The following is a 22507-nucleotide window of genomic DNA, read 5'->3' on the forward strand; positions in this document are numbered from 1 at the left end:
CCCCGCCCAAAAAACCGGCAGCCCAGAGAAAAGGCCCAGGGCGTCGTGTACAAAATTCCGTGTTCCGTCTGCCCGGCGTCGTACATAGGGGAAACGAAGAACTTCGCGGAAAGGATGAACCAACACAAAGCGGACGTCCGTCACATGAATCGTCAACGCAGCGCCGTGGCCGAACACTGTGAAGGGTGTGACCACCCAATTGACTTCGACAGCACCATTGTATTGGAAACGGAAGCTAACCCACGCAGGAGGCTTCTACTCGAGTCGTGGCACATACAGCAAACACGAGAGAATGTTAATCGTTCCCTGGGGACTCTCCCCTCATCCTACGTCCATGGGCTGCGGCCATTGACCCGCAGGTCCTCCACACAGGGGCTTAAAAAGCCAAGCTGCGCTCGCCCGTAGTCACACCGTGAAGAAGGGGCCGAGCCGGTCCCGAAACGTCGTGTTTTTCCTGTATTTTACTTGGTTGGCGTCACTTACCTTCTCCTAACATTAAATTTCCCAACCAGACAGACTTCTGTCGAATGTTTTCTTTTGAGTCTATACCTGGATTGTACTGACTGCTTCCAACTTCAGTGAAATATTGGTTGAAGGCATTTGCAAGGGACGGCCCAGCGATTTCCTTGCCATGTATAACTAGGCTCGCGAGGTCCTGATGTTGGTTATTTCGATTTAGCAGAATATTTAGGCGTCTCCACTTTTCTTTCGGGCGGTCTGAGGGATGCGCATTAAACAAGTTATTATAGTAGGCAGTCCTGGATGATTTAATTTCGCTATTTAAGCGGTTCCTTAGCGACTTATAAGTGGCTAACACATCGGGGGCTCTACTTTTTATGAAAGTCGCGAAGAGCTTGTGTTTCTTTTTTACCAGTCGTACCAAGCGAGCAGTCATCCATGGCTTTCGTGCTTTTTTTGAAGGTTTTATCTCAACGATGGGGAAACACTCAATATAAATTGGGAGAAAGAGCCGAAGGAGCTCACTGTATGATTCATCGGGTGTTGTGTGCTGGAAAACAGGATTCCAGTTCACAAGTGAAATACTGTTCCTGAAATGGTCAAGGCGGCTTTGGGAAAGTAGCTGTCGACGGACTTTCAAGGCTGTCTTTGCGGAAGGTTCTTTTTGAAGACGGACGAAGATAGGAAGATGGTCGCTAATGTCTATCGCAATACGACCGGCAAATGACGCATCCTCGCGATTGGTGGTTAGTAAATCCAAAGAAGAAGAAGAATCTGAGGTAACACGTGTAGGTCCGCGGATTTCATTTTGGAAGCCAGCTGTTTGTATGGTGACTAACATGCGCTCTTGCACTGAACTGCCTGTGCTCATATCTATGTTGAAATCGCCCCCGATGCACGCCAAGAAGTTTTCAGAAAGAAAAGATAACTCGTGTTCGAAGCTGCCAAAAAAATTGCTATATTACCATGTGGGGGACGATAAACAACGCAAAAAGCTTGACCGCCACACCTAACTGTCAGCATTTCTATGTCATCGTTACTTAAGCAGTGATCAGATAAAATGTCACAGGGATAGTTTTCTTTGATCAACATTGCTACGCCTCCGCCCCGCTTCGTAGTACGATTAAGAAAAAATGATCTGTACCCGGGAAGATGGATGACGTCAACGTCTGAGCGATACCATGTTTCCGTCAATTGAATGACATCGAAGGGACAGGTTAAGCTGCATAAAAAGTATGTTGGTTGGTCAGCTTTATTTACGGCCGATTGCATATTCAAATGTATGATTTGGCAGCATTTGTCTTTGATTTGGGAAAAATATGCGTTGAGCTGTGAAGGTGTGAAAAGTGGCGATTCCTCCATTGGCAATGTTAGAAGAGCCATTTCCACGTGTGCTGCTTTACGGCGTCCCTAATTCATCTTCGATAAGTCTGCTTGTGAGTAGATGTGAACCACCGAAGAATCGTCAGTTTGGCGGGCTAGAATAGTGCCGTTCCTCGTCCACACATGTTTCCACGAGACCTCCTTCTTTCTCGCAATCGCAGCGCCTAGAAGCCTTTTGTTGTCTGGTGTAAGGTGTTCATTTACATAAATCGGTGGTGAAGTTGGCAAAGAACAATCTACACTGATGTCCCCATTTGTCAGACGTACTTTTTTCACCTTTTCCAGCACTGCGTTCCTTTTTACATGGGATTTAAACTGAACAACAATGTTTGAATTATTAGGGTCACGAGTGGGCACTCGGTGGCAACACGCTACGTCCGACTCAGTGATAGGTTCATGAATAGCATCTCCAAGGTTTGTAACAAGATTAAGAACATTTTCCTCGTCTTGCTTCAGGACACCTTTAATTTCAATGTTCGACCTTCGTGAATACTGTTCTGCATGATTAAGCTTTCTTTCAAGCTCCTTTGTCTGCTTTTCTAGAGCAGCACACGCCACGCTCAATTCGTTGGTTACTTGCTCCAACTTGGCGTTCTTTTCCTTTTCATTTTTTAGTTCCTTTTTTAGGTCCTCAATTTCAGCATGCGCGTGGTCAATGCTCTTAATCATCTGTTTTCTCATTGCGAACTATTCGGATTTCATTGCGCAGGTTTCGTTCGACAGATTCTCGTGAAGCTTTCAGTTCCTGCTTTATCTCTTCTTTCAACTTTGACAGGTCGGCTCGCATTTCGTCCTTTACTTTTGCCGCATCTTTTGACATTTTCAGAACAACAGGGCACACACCAGTTGGCAGCAGCGGCGACGGAAAAGAAATGAAAAATTTCGATGTGTAAATGCCAAGCACTAACCTGCGGAACCGGGCAAACGGAGCGTTAGGCGTTGTTTTCCGTGCGTCGTCGCTAATGCCAAGTGATGAGGGTAGCCAGCGATAGCGGTTTTATAGCCAGGTCGCGGTACGTCACTGCTGCTGGTGATAGCAGACGCCCCTCGTCGGTGACGATTACGTCCCCTGGTGCCGGTTGTCCGGTAAAGGGCAGAGCGTCCAAGCGGAGGGAATGCTCGGTCGGCTAGAAACTGTCGATGCAAAGGGGCGGGAACGACCTGCGGAACCGGGCAAACGGAGCGTTAGGCGTTGTTTTCCGTGCGTCGTCACACGGAAAACAACTAACATCTCAACCACACATCAGTGACACAAGCAGCAACATCGCGCTAAAGCCTTTCGGCTCACCGCCCTTTAGGTCAACAAAGTGTCCCCCTGAATTTTTGGATCGAGATTGCCAAAATTTGTTGAGTCACAGCGCCGAGGGTAATCGCGCTTACGAAATCATAAACCCTGATACGGCTGTTGCAAGCCGCCCACTCCAATTGTCCAATTTCAACCAAGCGCCTAACTGTAACATAAAAATTTAACAATCAGAATTTATTTAACCATTTCACTGATTAACGTATGTCTCGTGTTTTCGGATGTCCGCCAACACTGGTATTACTTTGTCACTTAAAGCCATCTTTTTACATTAAAATGTCATTCTTAAAAATAGCAGTCGGCTTCTCTGAAACATCGGGAATAAGGTGTTAATATCTGCTTTTTTGCAATAGTTGATTAGTGCCCATGTTGACGGTACATTTAATCGACAATCAAAGTTATACGAAACGCAGTTTCTACTGAAAATCGGGAATAATGAAAACACTTTTTGAAGTCTTACAAGCAATTTGCCAGAAAGACTTCGGCTGCTGTCACGTGTCGCGCATGTCTCCAAGTGATAGAGGCTGATGTCTAGAGTGAAGCCAAGAATTGTTGCAATTCACTTGCTGGTGAAGAACTCAATACCGATTGTAGAGACCAAATGACATGACACGGGTGAAGCGGCATCGTAAAACCACCGTGACCGTTTCTGGAAATTTGTTGGCAATGTTTGTTAGTGGATGCTACACGAAGGCAGTTCCAGTCACACATTGGTGGTCGACAGCATACTGTGCACCGGTTTCTTAAAGCCACCACTGAGCCATGTATAGATTACCTCGGCCAAATGGGCATGAAAGATGTACGAAGATGACAGAAAAATTTGAATGGCAGACAGACGTTTTTATTTAGTTTATTCCAACGCACGTTGTAGCTGAACTTTGATGAGGACGTCCCGAAGTTTTCGGGTTCTTCTTTGCGCTACGATTTTTTAATCCGAAAGCGTCATCGGAACAAAATAGTTAATGAAAGTGTGAACACGGTCGCACATTTTCTTCGTACGAGAGCAAATGTTCTCTTTCTTAAACTAAAGGGAAATATATTTGCCAAATATGAGTGTTGCCATGAACGTACATAACGATTTCTCAGCGTTATGCCCGATAGTTCTCTATCACAGCTTTCTTCATGCTCTGTGTTAGGGGCATTTATGCTTTCAGAAACGTGCACACATGTCTTATGACAAGAGTCCAGACTTGTCGGTTAAAAAAAAGACTCATTTGTTTTTTTTTAAGTAACAGTCTGAAGAAAAATGTCAGTAATTACCTTTCTCGGTAATACGAATAGAGAATGACGCTCGGTGGGGACATAAGACCATAAGTTAGATGGGGAAGCTTGGGACTTCCATGTATGCTAAAATAGCCACACTAAACACCTTGTAAGCAAACCCATTGGGCTAATTACTTTTGGCAAATGTTTTATTTTTTCTTCGGTGCGGAGAACGGACTAGACCACGCTATGAGACAAGCAATGCAGGACGAGTCTGCTAATAACATGTCCTATTTCTTTGAGGTTTTGCCGTGCAACTTTTGCGTAGGCCTCTTTTAGCGAGCTTCGGAGATCTTTGCCGGTGGCTGAGCGAGGGATGTTTTCCATGAACTCCACACCAGCGTACAAGTCCTTGTGGGCAGCGAGACGGCCTGAAATGAGAAAAACGTTGGGTTATTTTACGCTCGGTACTCGTCCGCAGTTCACCACCACAGAAGCCGTCAGCACTAGACAGCAAGCCATAGCCTTCTCTTTTAGAGCAAAGTGGTAGCAGTATTCTTGAAAGGCATGTTATTGGAGAGGTATTTTTTTAGTAGCTTCTGCGAGTCAAGCGTCATCGTAGGGATAAATTTCAACTTCCTGGGTGTCCTTAGCATGCAGCTTACGGCTGTTATAATATTTTGCTGTGATTAATTCCGCAACTTGTTTTGCAGTTCAATTATTCGTTTTTATTTTTACAGAGTGCTACTTGTTTTTACAAGTTATAGCATTTTTTTCACGCATGCGCACAACTCGACCACGAACACCTTGTTTACAAACAAGCTGCCCTTCGGTCACATGTAGAGATGCTAATAAATAGCAATGAGAATAACAGTGCCACAATGCGAGGAGCGGAGGGCGAGTCAGGAATCAATGCATCGTGTGTTTTTAAACAAGGGCCTGGAAATTAGGCTGTCATAAATTTTTTCGAAAGAACTTCGGAATTCCGAATCAGTTATACTCTGGTGCACAACACATCTAAGAAAGGCAGCAATAGTTGAGCGGTTATAAAGCTGGATTTCCATTCCTGGTATGTCTTTAATTTACAGCGAGTGTTCATAGAGAAGGTGGTCTACAACAGTATAGCTAAGCGCGCCAGTTGGTGATACATTATGCAAAAAACTGTGCGAACAAACAGGGACGGAAGGAAGAAAACACAGGAACAAGCGCTGACTCTCAACTAAAGTTTAATCACAGGAAACACGCTTATAAAAGGAAACAGAAAACGAAAAACACCAAAACCAGAGCGCACGTGCTACTAAGTGATATCCAGTTATGCAACCTCAGAGTCACGCAGGAGCAGGGATGGTTTGCTGACACACAATCTTGCTTTCTTTGCCATATTATACGCCTCGATGATTTCCCTGGTCAACTGGTCGGGGTGTTTGTACAAAATGTCAGTACAATGCAAGGACGGAAAACAGGATTGACACTCTCGGCAATGACCAACTAGATTAGTGGAGCGATTAGAATGTAATGAATTGAGATGTTCTCCGAGTCGTGTGTTAATACAACGTCCCGTTTGCCCAATGTATATCTGACCACAGGTCATTTTGTTTTATTTCACACAATTCTTCAAAATAGCTCGAGTTTAAAGAGAGAAAAAATATCACTTATCGGCAATATTTTCGCCACAATCGCAACACTTCACCTCCTCTGGTATTTAGAGGTGTCAGTGTGTGAGGCAAAGCTCCTCACGGTGTCAAATGGACTGCTCAACACGACGCACTTGCATCGCAACAGATCGTAGCTGATAATGATATCTTAGTTTTTTTTCGCATAAGGATCAGTTCTTGTGAACACAGACTGGCCGCATTAGAGGGATGTTGCGACAGATGCTTTGAAACGCAACAGCCCAGATTACGTACCACACAGGGCTCATTTTAATAAAGCAATCAAACTTCCATTGTAATCTTATACACAGACCACTAGCCGATTCGCTCTGCTACCCGAACTACTAATTTTTCGTCCACGGTAGAGCAGCGCCCAGCAGAAGCCCAAACAGATCCGCCTCAGATTCGGAAGGTGCTTGGTTCGACCTCCAGAGTCGCCGGGTGCCCACCGGTTTTCTAATGGCTACAAATTTCCCCCGAACTGGTGCTGGGCTTTTCTAGGGTGAACTTCTTGGTAAAGGGTCCTGGACCTAACCATCGATAATATTCAGATTGCAAAGCGTACCATGTTACGCTATTGAAAGAAAGAATCCAATATGACCAGTGCTTTTGGCTCCATAGAAGGAGGGTCTTTACTCATTCGTGCGCAAGTAAAGGGGGAAATCAAGGGAGAGAGAGAGAAAGCAGCAGGCAGCCTGTTTTGCACATCGTTTCCGACAGAAGGGTGTAGTTGAAGCGCGCAAACAAGTCCATAAATTCATAATGGAAATAAGCAAAAAATAGTGCCAACTACAAAGACCATTAATCTTCTGCGGGAGGCGGGAAATATAGAGAAAGAAAAATATTGAGAGTACTGTTACCACTGGTTAACGCGAGATTCAGCGACTGCTGTTAAGGTATTGGTATTTGATGCGGCAGAGTATCAGAGCGACCTTACACCTGTGTAGTCTAGGGTTTGCTCTTTAGTTTTTCACATATCGTCGTTTTTCGTCTAGGTCTCCTCTGCAGACCACCGTTCTAGAAGCGCGGCGCCGCCGATGATCCCCACGTTTGGCGTCGCTTTTCGCAGTGGCTTCACAGAGGGCCGGTGCTACATTCCGCTCCTCTCACCATACCGTCTCTCTTCCTTGCATCGTAACCTAGTTGTCGGTGGTTGCCGTGATACGCCTTCCTACACTTTCGCCATATCCTCCCCCTCTCTCCATACCCTCCTCCCGCAGCAATCCTCCTTCTCATTCCCGTATTACTCCTTTTCGGTTGGCTCCCATGCCAACTACTTACCAGGTGCACATTCTCACTCACTCTCTCGCCATATCCTCTTCCTTTTACGGTAACCACCTTCCAGACGGTTACTGCTGAAGCTAACCTCTGGTGACGCCTTCCTATGCTCTCGCCATAAAGCCTCCTTCCAATAGTATACCTCTTGTTGTCCTTCCAGGGTAACTACCACCCGGATGGTTTCTGTGACAACCGCCGACTGGTTGCGCATTCTTACCCTCTCGCCATTCCCTTCGCCTCCCACGGTAACCACCCTACAGATGGTTCCTGTGGTTCCACCTGTTAAGCATATTCAACACAAGTGATACCTTCCTCCTGGCATGGTAACCACCCTCCAAATGGTTCTCATAGCAACCCACCCGCCGGTTACGCGGACAACTACGACAGGCAACGACATACTACTACGGGGTGAAACCTAAGAACGGGCACTTAACAGCTGTCGCTGTAAAATTGGCTGCCTGGTTTGGATTTGTGCAGTCTCTACATTCTAGCGCGGGGGTCTCAGGTCCCTTGATAATACTGGTGGGGGGCCCGGACCACCTGAGACCCACCCACATAACGAGGCTATCACATGTACTGCCGTACTTCTCTCTAACTTGCTTGAACCGTCACCGCTTCCGGGGGTTGTCAAAATCGCCCATCAAGAATCTCAACCACTTCCGCCGCTTCTCGCCGTCCCCTCATTCACGTCTACGCCAGATGATGGGGCTATAGTGCGTCGCAGAATGTCCTTGACCTAAAAAAGGCTTTACCCATCGGAGGGTGAGTAGCTCGTAAAACGCCAGCTGGTTTTGATAGGTTGGCAGTGAGTTTAAAGAGCTCTTTCGACAGGTGTCGATGCAGTCTGCTAAGGGGCGGCTACTCCAGTCATCCACTGAATCTTTTTATCACGTAACTCTAAAACTCTTGGAACACCAGACGCGTTGTGAAGTCATTGTAGTAAATCGAGTTTTACACAAGTAACTGAATTAACGCGCATTCTTTCACGGCTATAGTTAAGCCCAGAACTGCCCAAAGACGGGCATGTGCGAGTGTAAGTAGCATGTCTACGAGAGGGCTTAAACAAATAACTGCAGGACTCCAGCGCTGGCTATGATGTCAGAGGATATGCCATGGAGACGCAAGGGCTGAGAATTTCATGTGATGAGCAAAAGATCGCGTGATTGGATTCCGGATGAGGCGTCCCCACCACATTCAGTTGACGATAAAGATACCAGGTGGTAAAAACAGCTCCGGAGCTGTCCTTTAACGCGTGTCTGATAGTTCACATGAAGCTTCACGATGTGAAACTGCATCACTACACCAGGCACTACCATGACTGGTGATATGTGAGTTCTTGGAAGAGACAGGTGCAGCAAAGGCTGAGGATCGCGTTCATTATAGAAACGTCCAGGATAGTAACCCGTCCTGAACGCGGATTAATATTAGTGCGACTAAGTTCACGCGAGCTGCGGTCGCCAAAGTGAAATAAAACAAAGTGAAGTATAGTCATTCCTGTAGTGGCATCAGCATCTGATTAGAGAGGCTCTTTTGTGAAACGGCAATGCCCTCCAGTAGCCTGTCCCCAAACCAATTTGAATATCAAAGAAATTTTCGGACTCTTGAAAACAAGTATGGAATATGCTTTTCTATTGTACCGCGATAATGTTTTGTAAACAAAAATTTTTCATGAACATTTACGCACGCATAAAACCACTTGCGTTTGCGCTGCTGGTTTTTGAAAGTCAGCGGGAAAATATTGTCTGTAAACCAGGCTACACGTCAGGCTCGTCGGTTAATCGTACAAAAAGCAAAAGAGGGGTGTGACAGCACCCGAAAAAAAAATGTGGTGGTATTAAGTGCCGCCTTCCATCGAAAGTAGTCCGAAACCCATCCATCACTGGTCAGAGCTTTGGCAGAGTCGAGGGAAGGTAGGTGGGAACACTATGTTTAACTGCTATATATAGAGCCTCAAGTTCAGCAAATATCACTAGTTGTCCGACTGTATCCCGCGATGTTACGCGTACAGTTGGGTTTTACGGCTCAGCTTCATCGCGTACTTTTTTTCATGACAATGGCGCTTCTGCATTGCTGGTTAGCAACAGCAATCAGCAATGCCACCACCGTTCAGCGCGACAATTAATACCGGCCACGAGCTCCTGCAGTCTCTGGGCCTCCCTCAGCTCTTCGAGGCTTCCCGGTTGGTGCAGTCGCCGAGGCACCACAAAAGCTCGCGCCGCCTCTCCGTACTGAGGATGTGGCACTCCAACGACGACTACGTGGCGCACTTCAGGGTCGGAGCAGAGCAGCTCTTCAAGCTCGGGCGGGGCCACCTGCTGGTCCATGCACTTGATGAGCTCCTTCAGTCGGCCACACACGTAGAAGCGGCCGTCGGGAGTGTAGTAGCCTAAGTCACCTGCAACGCGACGAAAGAGAACAGCAGTGAAAAATCCTCGTGGCCCTCCTTTCGCATTCTGTACATCATGCACTTTGATTTCACACCTCGTACGTAAAATCACTTTGTGGACGCCACTAAGGTAGCGCTATGTAATTGCTTCTTAAGCAACTATAAGTTGTGGCCCTGCTTAGTTGTCCACATACAATAAGCCTCCCTTAAGAAGAGTTTAAAAAACTAAACTGATTTCACAGCCATGTGTTTATTCAGTGGTGTGATAAACGCTCCTGATTCGCATAATTTATTTGCTGCAGGTGCACTTCATACTTAACTCTGAAGAGAGAGCTTCCACAAGAAGCGACAAAGGATGACTTCAGTAAGATTTCTTTCCGCACACAGTGATTACATGCCCAGCTGCCTGACTCCTTTTACAGCGGTAGCTGTTAATGCGAAGGCCCTCGGTAATCCCGTAGTCGGCGTAAGCATTCGTGTCCGCGGAGGAGGACGAGGGGAGTGGGATGAAGAGGAAGCAGGTGAGGGACAGGAAGAAGCGTGTGAGGAGGAGAGCACAGGCCTTTACCTCAAGCCTCATGCTGCCTTCGTAGTTGAGTGTTGGAGAGCGCGATCACGACAAACATCCACAAGGCGTCTGGAAACGCCTCTCAGAATAAACATCTCGAAATATTTTAAGCCTTCCCTCGTAAATTTCGTTCGCACTTCGCTAACCGGAAGCTAGGTAACGTCCTGACTGTGGGGGCCGTGTTTCAATTCCGGTAAAACGCTAAAGACACCCATGTGTTGTGCGATGTCAGTGTACGTTCAAAACCCGCAGGTCGTCGATATTAATCCGGTGTCCTCCACTACAGTGTCTCTTCCTTCTTTAACTCCCTCCGTCATCCCGACCCCACTGAGCGGCCGAGGTTCTCGCTCTAAGTGAGAAGTTACTGCGTCCTTCCTTTCTGCACAACCGATGATGTGCGTTTTATTTCTTCCTTGTGCGTACTTCATTGACGGCGGCGTAGCAGACAAGCCATTGGTCGTCTACAACTCTTCACGAAACTTCACTCCCGAGAGCGATTCAACGCATTCGACAAAACCGCGCTACACCACCGGTGAACAGCCTGCGCGGTAAAACTGTGCCTAACGTGCTTTTAGAAAATAGCTCTGGGAAGACCTTTTAAAGATTGCAGTGCATTTTGAAGTGCACTACAGAAAAGAAAGGGGGAGCAAAGCCTAGGATTTTGTGGCCCCTCATCTCGCCTGAAGGCCGTGCAGTGATTCGTCATGAAGGCCAGACTTTGACGCAGGCGAAATGCAGCGCAAAATAACCCGTGATACCACAGCTAGGCTGCTCTGAGCGGGGCAGCAAAAATAATTCCAAGTGCTTCCTTGTGGCTGTGGATTTTGCACTAATAACAAATACAGCTTTCTCTACCGAATTACAGTTACCAGTCTTTTCCCTTCTGCATGACGACGGTAAAAACTAAGGGTGACAGCTGATCCTTGATTCCTTTTGTGAATGTTCATACTATGCAGCGTACTATGTGGCTGGCAAACTCAACTGCACAATGAAGAGAACAGGTAAGGAATAAAGCAATCTTTCAATTACAAAAATAAAATGGAGGATGCCTAGTGCGTCCGTCGATCACCACAATGAAAGTTGACAAGGCAGTGTCTTCTGTTGGGACGCTTTGCCTTACTGTGAAGGCTCACTGCATCAGTTATGGGATGGCCCCAGAATGACTTGAGGTCAGGCAGAAATGAGCGACAGGCTGCTATGTGCCTGTTTTTCTTCTTTTGTAGAAACCGCACTATACGAAAAATCGGACGATAACTGCCTCAACTGCCAGAAAATTAAACACCTATTTAGTTACTAATTTAAAATTAAATAAAATCCATACAGTATTTGCATCAAACATGGTTCCACCCCTTTAGCTATCATCTTTATAACGCCGTCCTGAATAGAAAATAAAAAGTGTGCCCCACCGGTGCGAACGAAGCCGTTCTCGTAGGCTTCAGCCGTCGCCTTCGGGTTATTCAGGTAAGCCTTGAAGGCCCCTGGGCTCTTCACACATATTTCTCCATGCTCGTAGGGACCCAGAGTTTTCCGAGTGTTCTGCTGCACCACCTGAGCACAGCACGGCAACATCAAGAATGTCAGAAGTGCTGATATATTGTTGAAAGCTTCTAAGAATACGAATAGAAAATGAAGACGGGAAAGCGGCTCTCCCTAGAGTACGACTTTGGCGGGCGTCACTAGTTTTGTATGCATCAATGGAGGACTTGCAAGCATAAGCTGTTTCTCGTTTTTGTTTTATTTTACGCCTTGCTTTTGTTGAATTATTTCACGCCACTGCGATGACCGATACTAAGGAAAACGTGTACTCTAGGTTGTGATTTCATTGGGCACTAAATTAGCGTAATGCAGCTGGGTGTCTCACTTGTAGGCTTATCACTGTTCCCACGGCCATAGATTAGATAGTGTTATGACATATGTACCTCTTTCTTTGACAGCACGCATGCATTAGATGGACGGATTTTGGTAGGCCGCTTAAGTTTGTCAAAGTTCCATAGAGGCAAAGGATACAATGTAAGCCGTTATTTTCACGTCTCAAAGCGACCCATGCAGCTGCAGCCACATCAACAGCAACGTCAGCATTGCATAGGGAAAAGAATGTTCTGATATTGGTTAATTTTCCTGCCTTCGGACATGTGCTACCGTTAAAAGCAATAAAGAATAAGTGTTGATGCAGCCGCGAAGAGAACACAGCATCACAGCAGACGCTGTGCGCTGCTTGCACGTGTGTCAAGATTGCGGGCAATTTTCGTCGAGCCTGTCATACGGGTAGAAAATAGCCGCAGGAACTTCCGCCTTCTAATTGTTCTTCAATATGTAGCCAATTGATTCAGCGCTAATAGGTGTGCTGTAAATAAAAAAATAATAGCGGTTGATAATATTTTTCTGAACGTTTAACTTGCCAAAGTCAATACGGGATCTGAGACGTGAGCACTTAATTTAAGATATATCAAGGCTTGCTCTATAATCTAGGGTTTGAGTAGTAAATTAAGAAACGGGCTTAACCCTTTCAGGCGCCATTTCCAATTTCAATTCAAAACAAGCATCACTTCATTAATGCTGCGATTGGGTGTGTTGGTGAGCTCAGGGAAAGAGCTCGCATATTTGCGCATGGGCAAACGCTAGTCCCTGGATCGGACATTGTTGCAAGCTCCGATCGGAGTTGTTGCAAGTTCAGTGCTCACACTTGTCTACTCTCTGTTCGCGTTCCCCTTTTTTTGCGATGCTTTATATTATTTCTAAATATTATTTGCAATAAATAACATATCCAGGCCTCAAGAAAAGCAATGCCTGAGTTTTCGAATGAGCACCAGTGGTTAATTTTTACAACTGTTTGCGAGACGAAGGATGCTAAATTCGCCTAAAACGCAGAAATTTGTACTAGTCAGAGGACGCTCTGCAAAAAAGGTTTGAGTTCACAATGGGCCGAATTGTGTTGAAAGCTCAAGAAAGGGCTATAAACCCACGCGGTATAAAAATAAAGGTGAAACATTGCTTTCCGAAAAACAAGGCAAGAAAAAGCAAGAAAGTCAAGAAAAAAAAGTATCAATGCCATTCTTATTCTTATTGAGCTCCCTACAAATGTACCTGTTTAGGCCGTTCGACATTCTGGACATATTCGCCAGTTTATTCTGGAAAATTTTATACCTTCATGAACAATAAATTGCACGGTTTCTCATGGCAGTAGCTATTGTTCTTTTTTTTTCCTTCTCTAATTGAAACGCTGGAAAATCTAATATTTTAGAATAGCCTTCTCTCGGAGGCGCTCGCCTTCTTGTTGACAAGATGGCGCTCATTTTATTGCGGAATTGCACCTGCTGTGAACGGGCGAACGCTGACGTAGTCTAGCCCTCGCGGTTTCCGACCTTTGGTTTGAAAATAAAATAACTGAATAAAGCTTTCCGCTGTGAAATGACGGTGTTTGCAGTTGTTTTCGTTACACTGCAGTTTACTACTGAAATATAAAAAGCTTCCTATCTGGAAAAGCAATAAATAAGCTTTTACAATTTTTTACCGTTTTCTTCTCTTGGCTTGCAATAAGTGGGAGTCTGGAAATATTTCCATCGAAGATTATTGTACAGGCAATAGCATTCGTATATAGGAATTTTTTACCTCCCGAATGTCTTCCAGTTTTTGTAAGAAGTTTAGTGAGAGAAGTAAGAATAGAAAAAGGGAATCGAAGACACAATAGAATGGAAAGCTGGGCTAGTTGTAGGTTGTTCATGTTGAAAATTTCTGGGCGCGAACAAACAAAGGACAGCGAAGAAACCAAACCATGGGACAAGGCGCTTGTCCCGTGGTTTCTTCGCTGTCCTTTGTTTGTTCGCGCCCAGAAATTTTCATCATGAACAATCGAAGACACAGCTCAAAAAATACATTCACACTCATCACCTTACCTCTTCGTCACAATCTCAACACAATTTATAAAAAATGTGTTGCCTTTCACAGCTACGGGTATATTTTTGATATGACATAACTTTGTTCATGATATTGCGACAACATATTTCTGATGCTGCTATATGAAATGAAGTGAATGGTTGGATCGGTAAATGCGTACCTGTTCATGGGCGACAGCAATGCACATATTAGTGTCTATTATTCGCTTGGGGACTTTTTTTTTTCCTAAAAAGCCCTTCCGCAGGGTACTTTTTTTCTGGGGGCATATCTTCCGGGGACATTTTTTACCACGCCCAGGTATACAGAGATCTTATCGAACAGCACAAGCGCGAAACCACGGCAAATGTGTTTTTCACTAAGCGCTCTAAGATTAGGTAGAAGAGCTCTCCCCCCAGAAGACGGATCACGTAGGCTGATCCTGAGAAGAATCTTCCTTCTTTCCTTAGGCAACATTTTTGTTACACCCATTCTCAACTAGTCCAAAAACAGGACGAGCACTTCGTTCTTGTTTGTCCTGCGTACATGGGACAACTTCCGCACCTAGTAACGACAGCGCATCCACATTTGTCTCTTCACTCCGCTGTTTCTCCCACTACGTCCGTTAGTTTTAAAAACGAAAACCGCATTGCACAAAATTGCGAGCTCTAGAATTTGCCATTTTCCAGATATTTCAATTATCAGTCGTGATTTTGTGTTGGGCATGCGGCTTTAGGGAGGAAAGCATAGAGTGGAGTCTATTCTTGATGTTTTATTTTTCTACAAAGAATACTCACTTTCATTTCCACAAAAGGCCCCGGATTTCCAACACTCCTGACGTCATTCATTGCTGGCGTCGAATATGCAACGCAAGCGCCCAGCTCTGTCATACCATACACTGAATTACGAGAGAAAAAATACACAAGCACGTACTTATTACACCGGTCATGGCAATAATTTTTCTCGCATTCAATCAGTTCAAAAAATATACAAAGCAACAACTAGCTTGCGAGCTGACTCCAGCGTCCTAGAAATTCATTTTCGGAGCAGTTGCATTCCGTTGCTCACCTTGGATTTCAATACAATAACAATTTGTAAAAGCACCAGAACGGCAATTAGTGAAGAACACAGAAGAGACTCATTGATTATTCGTAGGGCAATATTGCTAACGAGTGCGAAGAGGTGACTTGACTGCAAAGAGTAACCACGCAGGTTCCCGATTTATTCTATCGTTTTCTCCCCCAAGCACCCCTAAAGAGAGAAAGCTGCTGAAGGTACTTTTTCTAAAGACTTGAGTTTTTTTTTCTTGAGAAGCATTCCACGAAGTCCACGGTCATCTTAATGCACCCTTGGGCAGTTTCAGGGCGCACATGTGCAAAGATGCTGTAGCTCATTAAAGTGCGAGAATGTGCTAGAATGTATCGGAACTTTCAGCGTTTCTGAACAATTTCCCAGCCGATTATCAAGCCCGTTTACTTTACCGAAAACTGAGTGAACTCTGAGTTCAGTTGTAAGCTGAGTTAAGTTGAACTAAACTTGACTCTCACGGCTGGTCAGTCATATTTAGAGAATTAAGTAACTGACCTTAGCACCACTGCCAAGTGGACCTCACTTTAATGGGCGCTCGCAGGAAAGCCTGTGTGTCGCGGGAAAATGCTGGCCACGTTTCTGTTGATTCAGTCTTTTCTTAGCGAATGATGTTTAGCTGAATTCAATCACCTAAGAACTTTGGTGCGTCGTACTGCGATGATGCGTTAGTTTTGTTACCTGTTATTGAGGCCTGGCATGGATATGCTAGCAGAGCCTGTTGTACAAAATAGCTCGTCATAGATTGCTTTTTCTTAGAGGAGTGTTTAGTTTTAACCACACAAAAAGAGAGCATACAGTGATGATCCTGTAGGCATGAGAACGCGACCCCGCAGCGAACGTCTGCAGGGAACATGTGGAAGGCATATACATCTGGCTATCTTCATCACAGTCATGGTTCGTCTAAATATAGGTCTGGAGTCAGCATTTTGCAATAGACCCTTCTCGCTGTCTCCCTCTTCCTAATCCAGAATAGTTGCTAGTGTTCTCTACTCAACACCACCGTTCCTATAAGAGTGCATGAATCACAAAAAGAAAGCGCTCTTAAAGGCGTCGCTGTGAACAGCGTTATCTCTGTGATCAGCCACGCGACGTTCTAACCTGCTCGTCACTAGACAGACTTGTCGCAGACTGGTTTCGAGCCTGCCTCCGCGGCATCCCATGCCAAAAAAACGTTGAGCACTCCTAACCGCGGAATACTTCAGAGATTCTGCAGCAAGAGCCACACGCAGAGGTAAAAGGGTGAGTGTTTGTTTCTTTTATAAAAACTGCTACGAAGCGAACTGTTTCTACGTCGCACAGAAATCCCTCTTGCGAATATGCACAAGCAGCTGTCCTTGAGCACTTTGCAAGCCAAGGCCCCTTTTCTGTGATGATAGCTTTCACACAGCGCTACTTGCGCCACCATTCATTGCCGGTCGGAAGCTGACGGAGCAGCCTTTTCATCGGCTCAGAGCGTAAAACGAGGCGCACCTGGTGCGCTTGACTAGAACTGGGGGCACTGCGCTATGGTACACGGGCAACAGAAGAGGGTTATGGACGGGTCGTGCTGAGCGCGCATTCCGTTCCTGCCTTGGTAATATGTTATGATGCTACATTTCAAACTACAGGTGAAATTTACAAAATCAAATATTCTTGACTGAATAATAAATTGACAATGACAGGGATGAGTTAACATACCTTGTATGACGCCCTTCAAGCCGAGCTTCATTATGATTCTCGGCAGTACAGACGAGTTCACGGAGTTCCCACCTGTTATAAGCTTTTTGACGCTAGTTGTGTCCACATGGTTCAGCAATGGATGTTCCTCAAATTTCGCGAAAAATACAGGGTACAGCGGAAGCATTCATTGTAGGCTGTGAACAGCGGAAAAGGTTGTGTTCACTTTTACAACCTGGCTGTTCTTACAGTGCTAGAATGCCTATTTTCTGACTTTCTTTAAGCGATCTCAAGTTCGTCCAGCGAACAGGCCGCGTTACTGGAAATAAAACCTTGTGGTTCTGTGAACGTTAGGAGGAAACTGCAAGCTTTGTTGTTTGCGTGGAGTTGCCCCAGAACTGTACAGATAAGTGTACGACGCCATTTGCTTCGGATCGGCGCGCTGGCAGGGTTCGATTAACGAAATGACACCATATATGCTGCTTACATCACTAGGTGCTGACCACTGCAGCCTTGTGCCGGAAAATAGCCTGCGCGATTACATCACACTTGCTTGCGCTGAAGTCTGCTTACCGTTCCGAACTAAATGCGCAATGAAGAGGCAAATATGAAGAGATGAAGAGTGTACCAAGTAATCACTAATTATGCGCGTTTGCCTGCAACAAGCCGCCAGTTTTTTTCATATCTAAACGAACAACTCCATGCATTAAAATTATTTGATTGGCCGCGGACATGCACGAATCAAAAGTTTACAAAGCTGCAGACCGCCGCAAACACCGCAGACTAACGCTACCTTTAAAATGCCTTATTCACCACTCCATACTGTGTTTTCTAGCCGTTCTGGAAGTAGACAACTAAATTTTATTTGGTCGACATTTGCCATAACGCAAAGATATTTATATAAATATCAACGTATATATAAACATATAGCATATAAATATATTGTATGTTTCCTACGCTCAGCGTGACTGGGACGTCAGTTTACATTTCGTCACGTTCATCTAAAACTCCTCAAGCCACGATAACGCGGATACTCCCCCTTCTATCTGCTCCTTGCCCGCGACTCTTAGCTGCTATTCGGCAGCTTACTGTCTCCTGACGAATATACAGCAGTTATGCTTGTGTTGCCACTACCTGCACTGATGACACCCACCATTTTGCTCGGTACAGGCTCCGTGCTTCTCAGTTCGCTAAAAAACACCGTTACGACTTGAGTCACCGTGACTCCGATACCCCCCTCAGGCTCTCCGCCCAATGTGTGGGCCTGGGTGAGAAGCTACCGTCCCTTTTACGTTAGTCCTTACCTCACCTGGGGGCAAATGGTCAACTTGACCAACAGAATTCCACCCCTGCACCACATGTCTCCTGGCGGGGGGCAGTTACGATATTCAGTCGCAAGACGACGAGGACATTTTTCTCGTGCGGTGCTCTGGATGATGACGACATTGCGTCTGCTTCTGGTGCGAGCTTGTCTGTGTTCACGACTACGCTCTGTTGCAGCTGCCGCTGAGATAAATCACCGTAAGAATATTTACGTAAGAAAAAGTTTAGTCGATCGCTAAAAACACTACTTCAATCCATTTCTCAGTCGAAGAATATACTCGCATTGTCTAAAAGTTAGCTCCGTGCTTCTCCAAATACTCAGTGCAGAGTAAGCCTCTCCCTATTCCTAAGTATTGCAGTGTGGCGATCATTTGAAACTAATTTGAAAAGAGCAGCTGTGGCTTCTTGCAGTTCTCAACTTGTGAAAGGTGTAAAAGACCTATCTTCACTCTATTGTCGGATACAACTTAGGTCTGCAGTGAAGCTCCGCCCACATTCAGCCTCCGCGCTTAGAATTCTTCCACGACGAAAAAGTAGACCGCTACCTAAACGTCTCTTACTGCGTAAACACGAAGCTTACCACAACAAAAAAGTTGTGAGCTCTAGAATTTTGATACGTGTATTGTTATATAGTCAAACATTTAAAATCTGATTTCGTTTACAGTTGCGTTTGGCCAACGTAGTAATGCAGGACGCCGCGGACCGAGGCACAGTGCTACCAACTGCAGTTTAAGTTGTATCCTACTATAGTAGAAGATCACCAAAGGTCTGCGCTAAGACATTCTTCACCTGGTTCAAGTTTGGCCGATATGAAGAAGAAATGGAACCGCTACTTGAGACTAGGGCAGAGAAATAATCGGTACAAGAAGCGGTAACAAGCACATGTGCTCCAACCACACGCTGAAAACTGGTTTCCATAAGGTTGGCTCTTAGAAAAATTACATCTAGCAGCGAATTGACTCCCGTAGGGATGGTAACTACATGGGCGATTCATAGGTAAAGTGATATAGCTATCAATTCTCCTGCTATTGAAACAACAGTCAGATCAAAACATCGAGAGCCAGTCAATACCAAGCCCATTGAAATTGCTCAGTCAAAAGAGGTTGGGTATTGCAAGGCTGCGTATGAACTGGCCTCCAGAGTGCCCGACTTTTTCTGAAGGTGTCTTCCAAAAGATTTCTTCTTCACTGACACGAAGCAAAGTCGTCACGTGAGCATTTTATCCCCCGCAATGATTTTTCTTCTTCACTTAGAGTAGCGCTCGTGCCCCCTTCCTGCAGCTTGCGTGCCGAAACAATATTGTGGAGCCCTCACAGGAAATCACAAGAATTGTAGGTATTTTAACACGCTTTTAACAAGTTAACACTTGAATATATTTATGACAACGTCTATCAGTGTCATTAGCAATGGTCTGTCAATATATGACTTTCAAAAATGATGTTTTCGATAATATCGGAGTAATAAGAGTAATTGGGATTAACAAGTGAAAAGGCACGTTCAGGATTAGCGGCAAAGTAAGGACTATTTATTTTTACGCGATACGTAGAGCTGTAAATAGTTGTTACTTAGCGCTTTCTCTTGTCTTTATGCTTTTTATGCTGTGTATGATCAAGCTTTGGTGCACCGAAGCCATTCCTTTGGCCGGCGTCACCCAGCCTTAACTCCTGAACTCGATCTGTTCGCCTAGTGGAGGATTTATTCCATAGTGCTGCTTGAACCAGTCTATACAGCTGTTACTTCTGTCGTAATCGTTGAAGCTCAGCTAAATTTTAATTAAAATGCATATCTTTAAAACAAATGCTTCTCTATGGCAAGTCTCAGTAAAAGTTGGACGCCTCATTAAAATGGATTGCTTGGGTAAGCAAATGAAAGCCCGAATTTTCAGACCTGTAGAAACGATTGAGCAGCTTGCAAATAAAACTCTCCGGTGACCTTTCGAACCATGATAAACCAGTGTACGGTAGCGAAGGCGCTCGTATATCAGTGATCGCCCGAACAGGTCCGAATTCAGACCTTGATTTGCTGGTTTCATTTGTAGCTTCCAATAACATGCCAATAAAAAAAAATAAAAATCCGCTATGCTCCTCGCTTTCGGTGACCGTTGGCCTCCGTCATGTATGACAATTTGTAGGAAGTTAGACTACAAGGAGGCCGTGCCTACATGCTGCGATCAGGAATGACTAGGATGCTTCAGGAAAGTCGTCGAGGGTTCGACTTCGTGCCGTCTGGTCAGGAATCATGGTTTGATGAGATTCACTGGCCACTGACTATGGTCAAACACAAATGATGTTTCGGGAGCGCTACGGCTCCCTTGTTCACAGTAAGCAACCGGCTGGACGTCCCGTACGTCCGGACAGCCGGTACGTCCAGCCGGTGGCTCATTGTGAACAAGGGAGCCGTAGCGCTCCCGAAATGTCATTTGTGTTTGAGTGACCAGTGAATCTCAGCATGCTTCAGGGAAGTATTATTCTATCACAAAAAAAGCAAAATTAGCCTGAGCGTCTCTATTATTCCTCTTTAACTTTCCGTATACCATGTGTCAAAAGTTTACAGGCCAAGAAGGTTAGCTTCTAAGCTCTGTAATGAGGCTCTTTTATAATCCGTGAAAGTCATAACCATCAGAGATGGGAGGACGGTTCCTCTCACGTTCAAGATATTTGGAACTCTGGGGATGAAAAGAAAAGCCACACGTTGTGTCCCAGAAGCAAACAGCACTACTCTAAACTTTGGCAAAGGGTGTACACGAGGATGATGATGATGATGATGATGATGACCAACACTGTGGCCGTTTTGCGGAGTCTTTTCACCGGCTCGTGCGCCGTAAAAAACCTAGAGGCGTGTGGTTGGAACCGGGACGGAACCCGCGGGTCCGTGGCATCATCTCGATGCAATCTTTGAAAAATGTTGCAACATTTTTTCTCTAACTGTATGAGAGTCTTGCAGTGAACTCCTTGATAAAAGGTCACGGCCAGTGGCGATGAATTGCCGAAAATTGGGTCTTCGCCTTGTAAGGGTGCATGTGCAGTGCTCCTGTGCTTACCTATACATTACCACTTGTGCGATAACACTGCGGTGCGTGAGCTGTACGCCTTTAGGCAGTCCCGTGGTGCCACTTGAGTATATTATCGCCAACACCGAGTCTGGGCCGACATTCACATGAGGTTCAGGGTCGTCAAGAGGAGATTCCTTTAGTTGCGACAGAGTGGCTGCTCCTCCGGAAGCTCCGGTGATAGCGACGAATACCTGGAAAGCAAATAGATGTGCGCACCAAAGCTGCGGCAGTCGCAGGGAACCATAACAGTACATATAAACCACAGGTGACGCACTTAACATTTCTGTGGTTCACGTGTGTTAATAACAGACGGGATTCGTGTATCATCCTGACTGGGTATTCTTATTATGTGCGAGAAACGTATTTCGCATCGATATTACGCCATGAACTCGAGCGAAACCAAATGTGTGCACCTTTTTTTTTCTTGGGGGTTGGAGGGTCGGCCTTACTAGCTGTGACAATAATTTATTTTAAATGACAAAGTTTTCTGCTGCAGTGAGCACAGAAAGGCAACTGCATGGAGTTGTAAGCATAGCCAAAATCACTTTTATTTTTCTCATATCACTAACTGGTGGCATATTTTTTAGTTTAAATTGGCTGTGCAAGTACTGTACACTGAAAATAGGTGCACATTGGCTTCATGCCCATGCGGCTCCGCTCAGGGCTTTTGGCAGTGCGTTACACATACAAAGCTACAAGCATCGATTTCAAAATTCGCATTTTAGCTGGATGGTTACAATGGATTCAGTGTGCCAGATGTGAGTGAACCGAACAGCTTGATTTTTCCAAACGATTGAGGTTTTTGGGACTCCTTCCGCCACCTATTGCGCGCAGCTCTATTCAGCGGAGAGGCTGAAGGTAGAAGCTGAGAGAAAAGGAGAATTTGTTGCGCCGGATTGCTCGCTCACCTCTGCTGTAGTAGTCAGAGGGGGGAGAAAGCACGATGTTTGTTCGGCGGGGAGAGCGAGGCTCTGGAACTTTGCACGAGATCACGTTCGTACTGCAGTCGCGTGCAGCATTAAGCGGCGGGTAGATGTAAGGGGGCAGGAGGGTCACACAACGCCTAAATTCAATTCTCTGAGATACACCGAGCTCCCACGGAGCGTCGTGCTACAGAGCGTCAGCGACAGAGCCGGGCGTGTGTTGCATGTCCGAGCTGTGTACAAAACGCCTCACTCGAAGTCGTGCTAAATTCTAGACACTAGCTGCAATCGTGCTGCCCCAACTATTTCTGTGCCTTGTGCATCATGCAACATAGCGCAAACGTTGTCACTTTTTTGCGCCT

The 22507-nt window shown here is 45.5% G+C and overlaps 1 protein-coding gene across 1 annotated transcript in view; it reads right to left on the reverse strand.

The window, feature by feature from the left end:
• Positions 1-4585: 4585 nt before the first annotated feature.
• LOC149357997 (uncharacterized) overlaps positions 4586-22507 on the reverse strand; it is a 31782-nt gene continuing 13860 nt past the window's right edge. Inside the window, exons 4-9 of the mRNA XM_089576708.1 lie at positions 21222-21413; positions 16869-17031; positions 14900-15000; positions 11639-11780; positions 9404-9673; positions 4586-4779 (exon numbers count right to left, since the gene is read on the reverse strand). Coding sequence (XP_089432834.1) covers positions 4586-4779; positions 9404-9673; positions 11639-11780; positions 14900-15000; positions 16869-17031; positions 21222-21413 — 1062 coding nt within the window. The remainder of the gene's footprint in view (positions 4780-9403; positions 9674-11638; positions 11781-14899; positions 15001-16868; positions 17032-21221; positions 21414-22507) is intronic.

This window comes from Amblyomma mixtum, chromosome 3 (assembly GCF_055824585.1).
Source record: "Amblyomma mixtum isolate Tamu chromosome 3, ASM5582458v1, whole genome shotgun sequence".
NCBI classification, from domain to species: Eukaryota; Metazoa; Arthropoda; class Arachnida; order Ixodida; family Ixodidae; genus Amblyomma; species Amblyomma mixtum.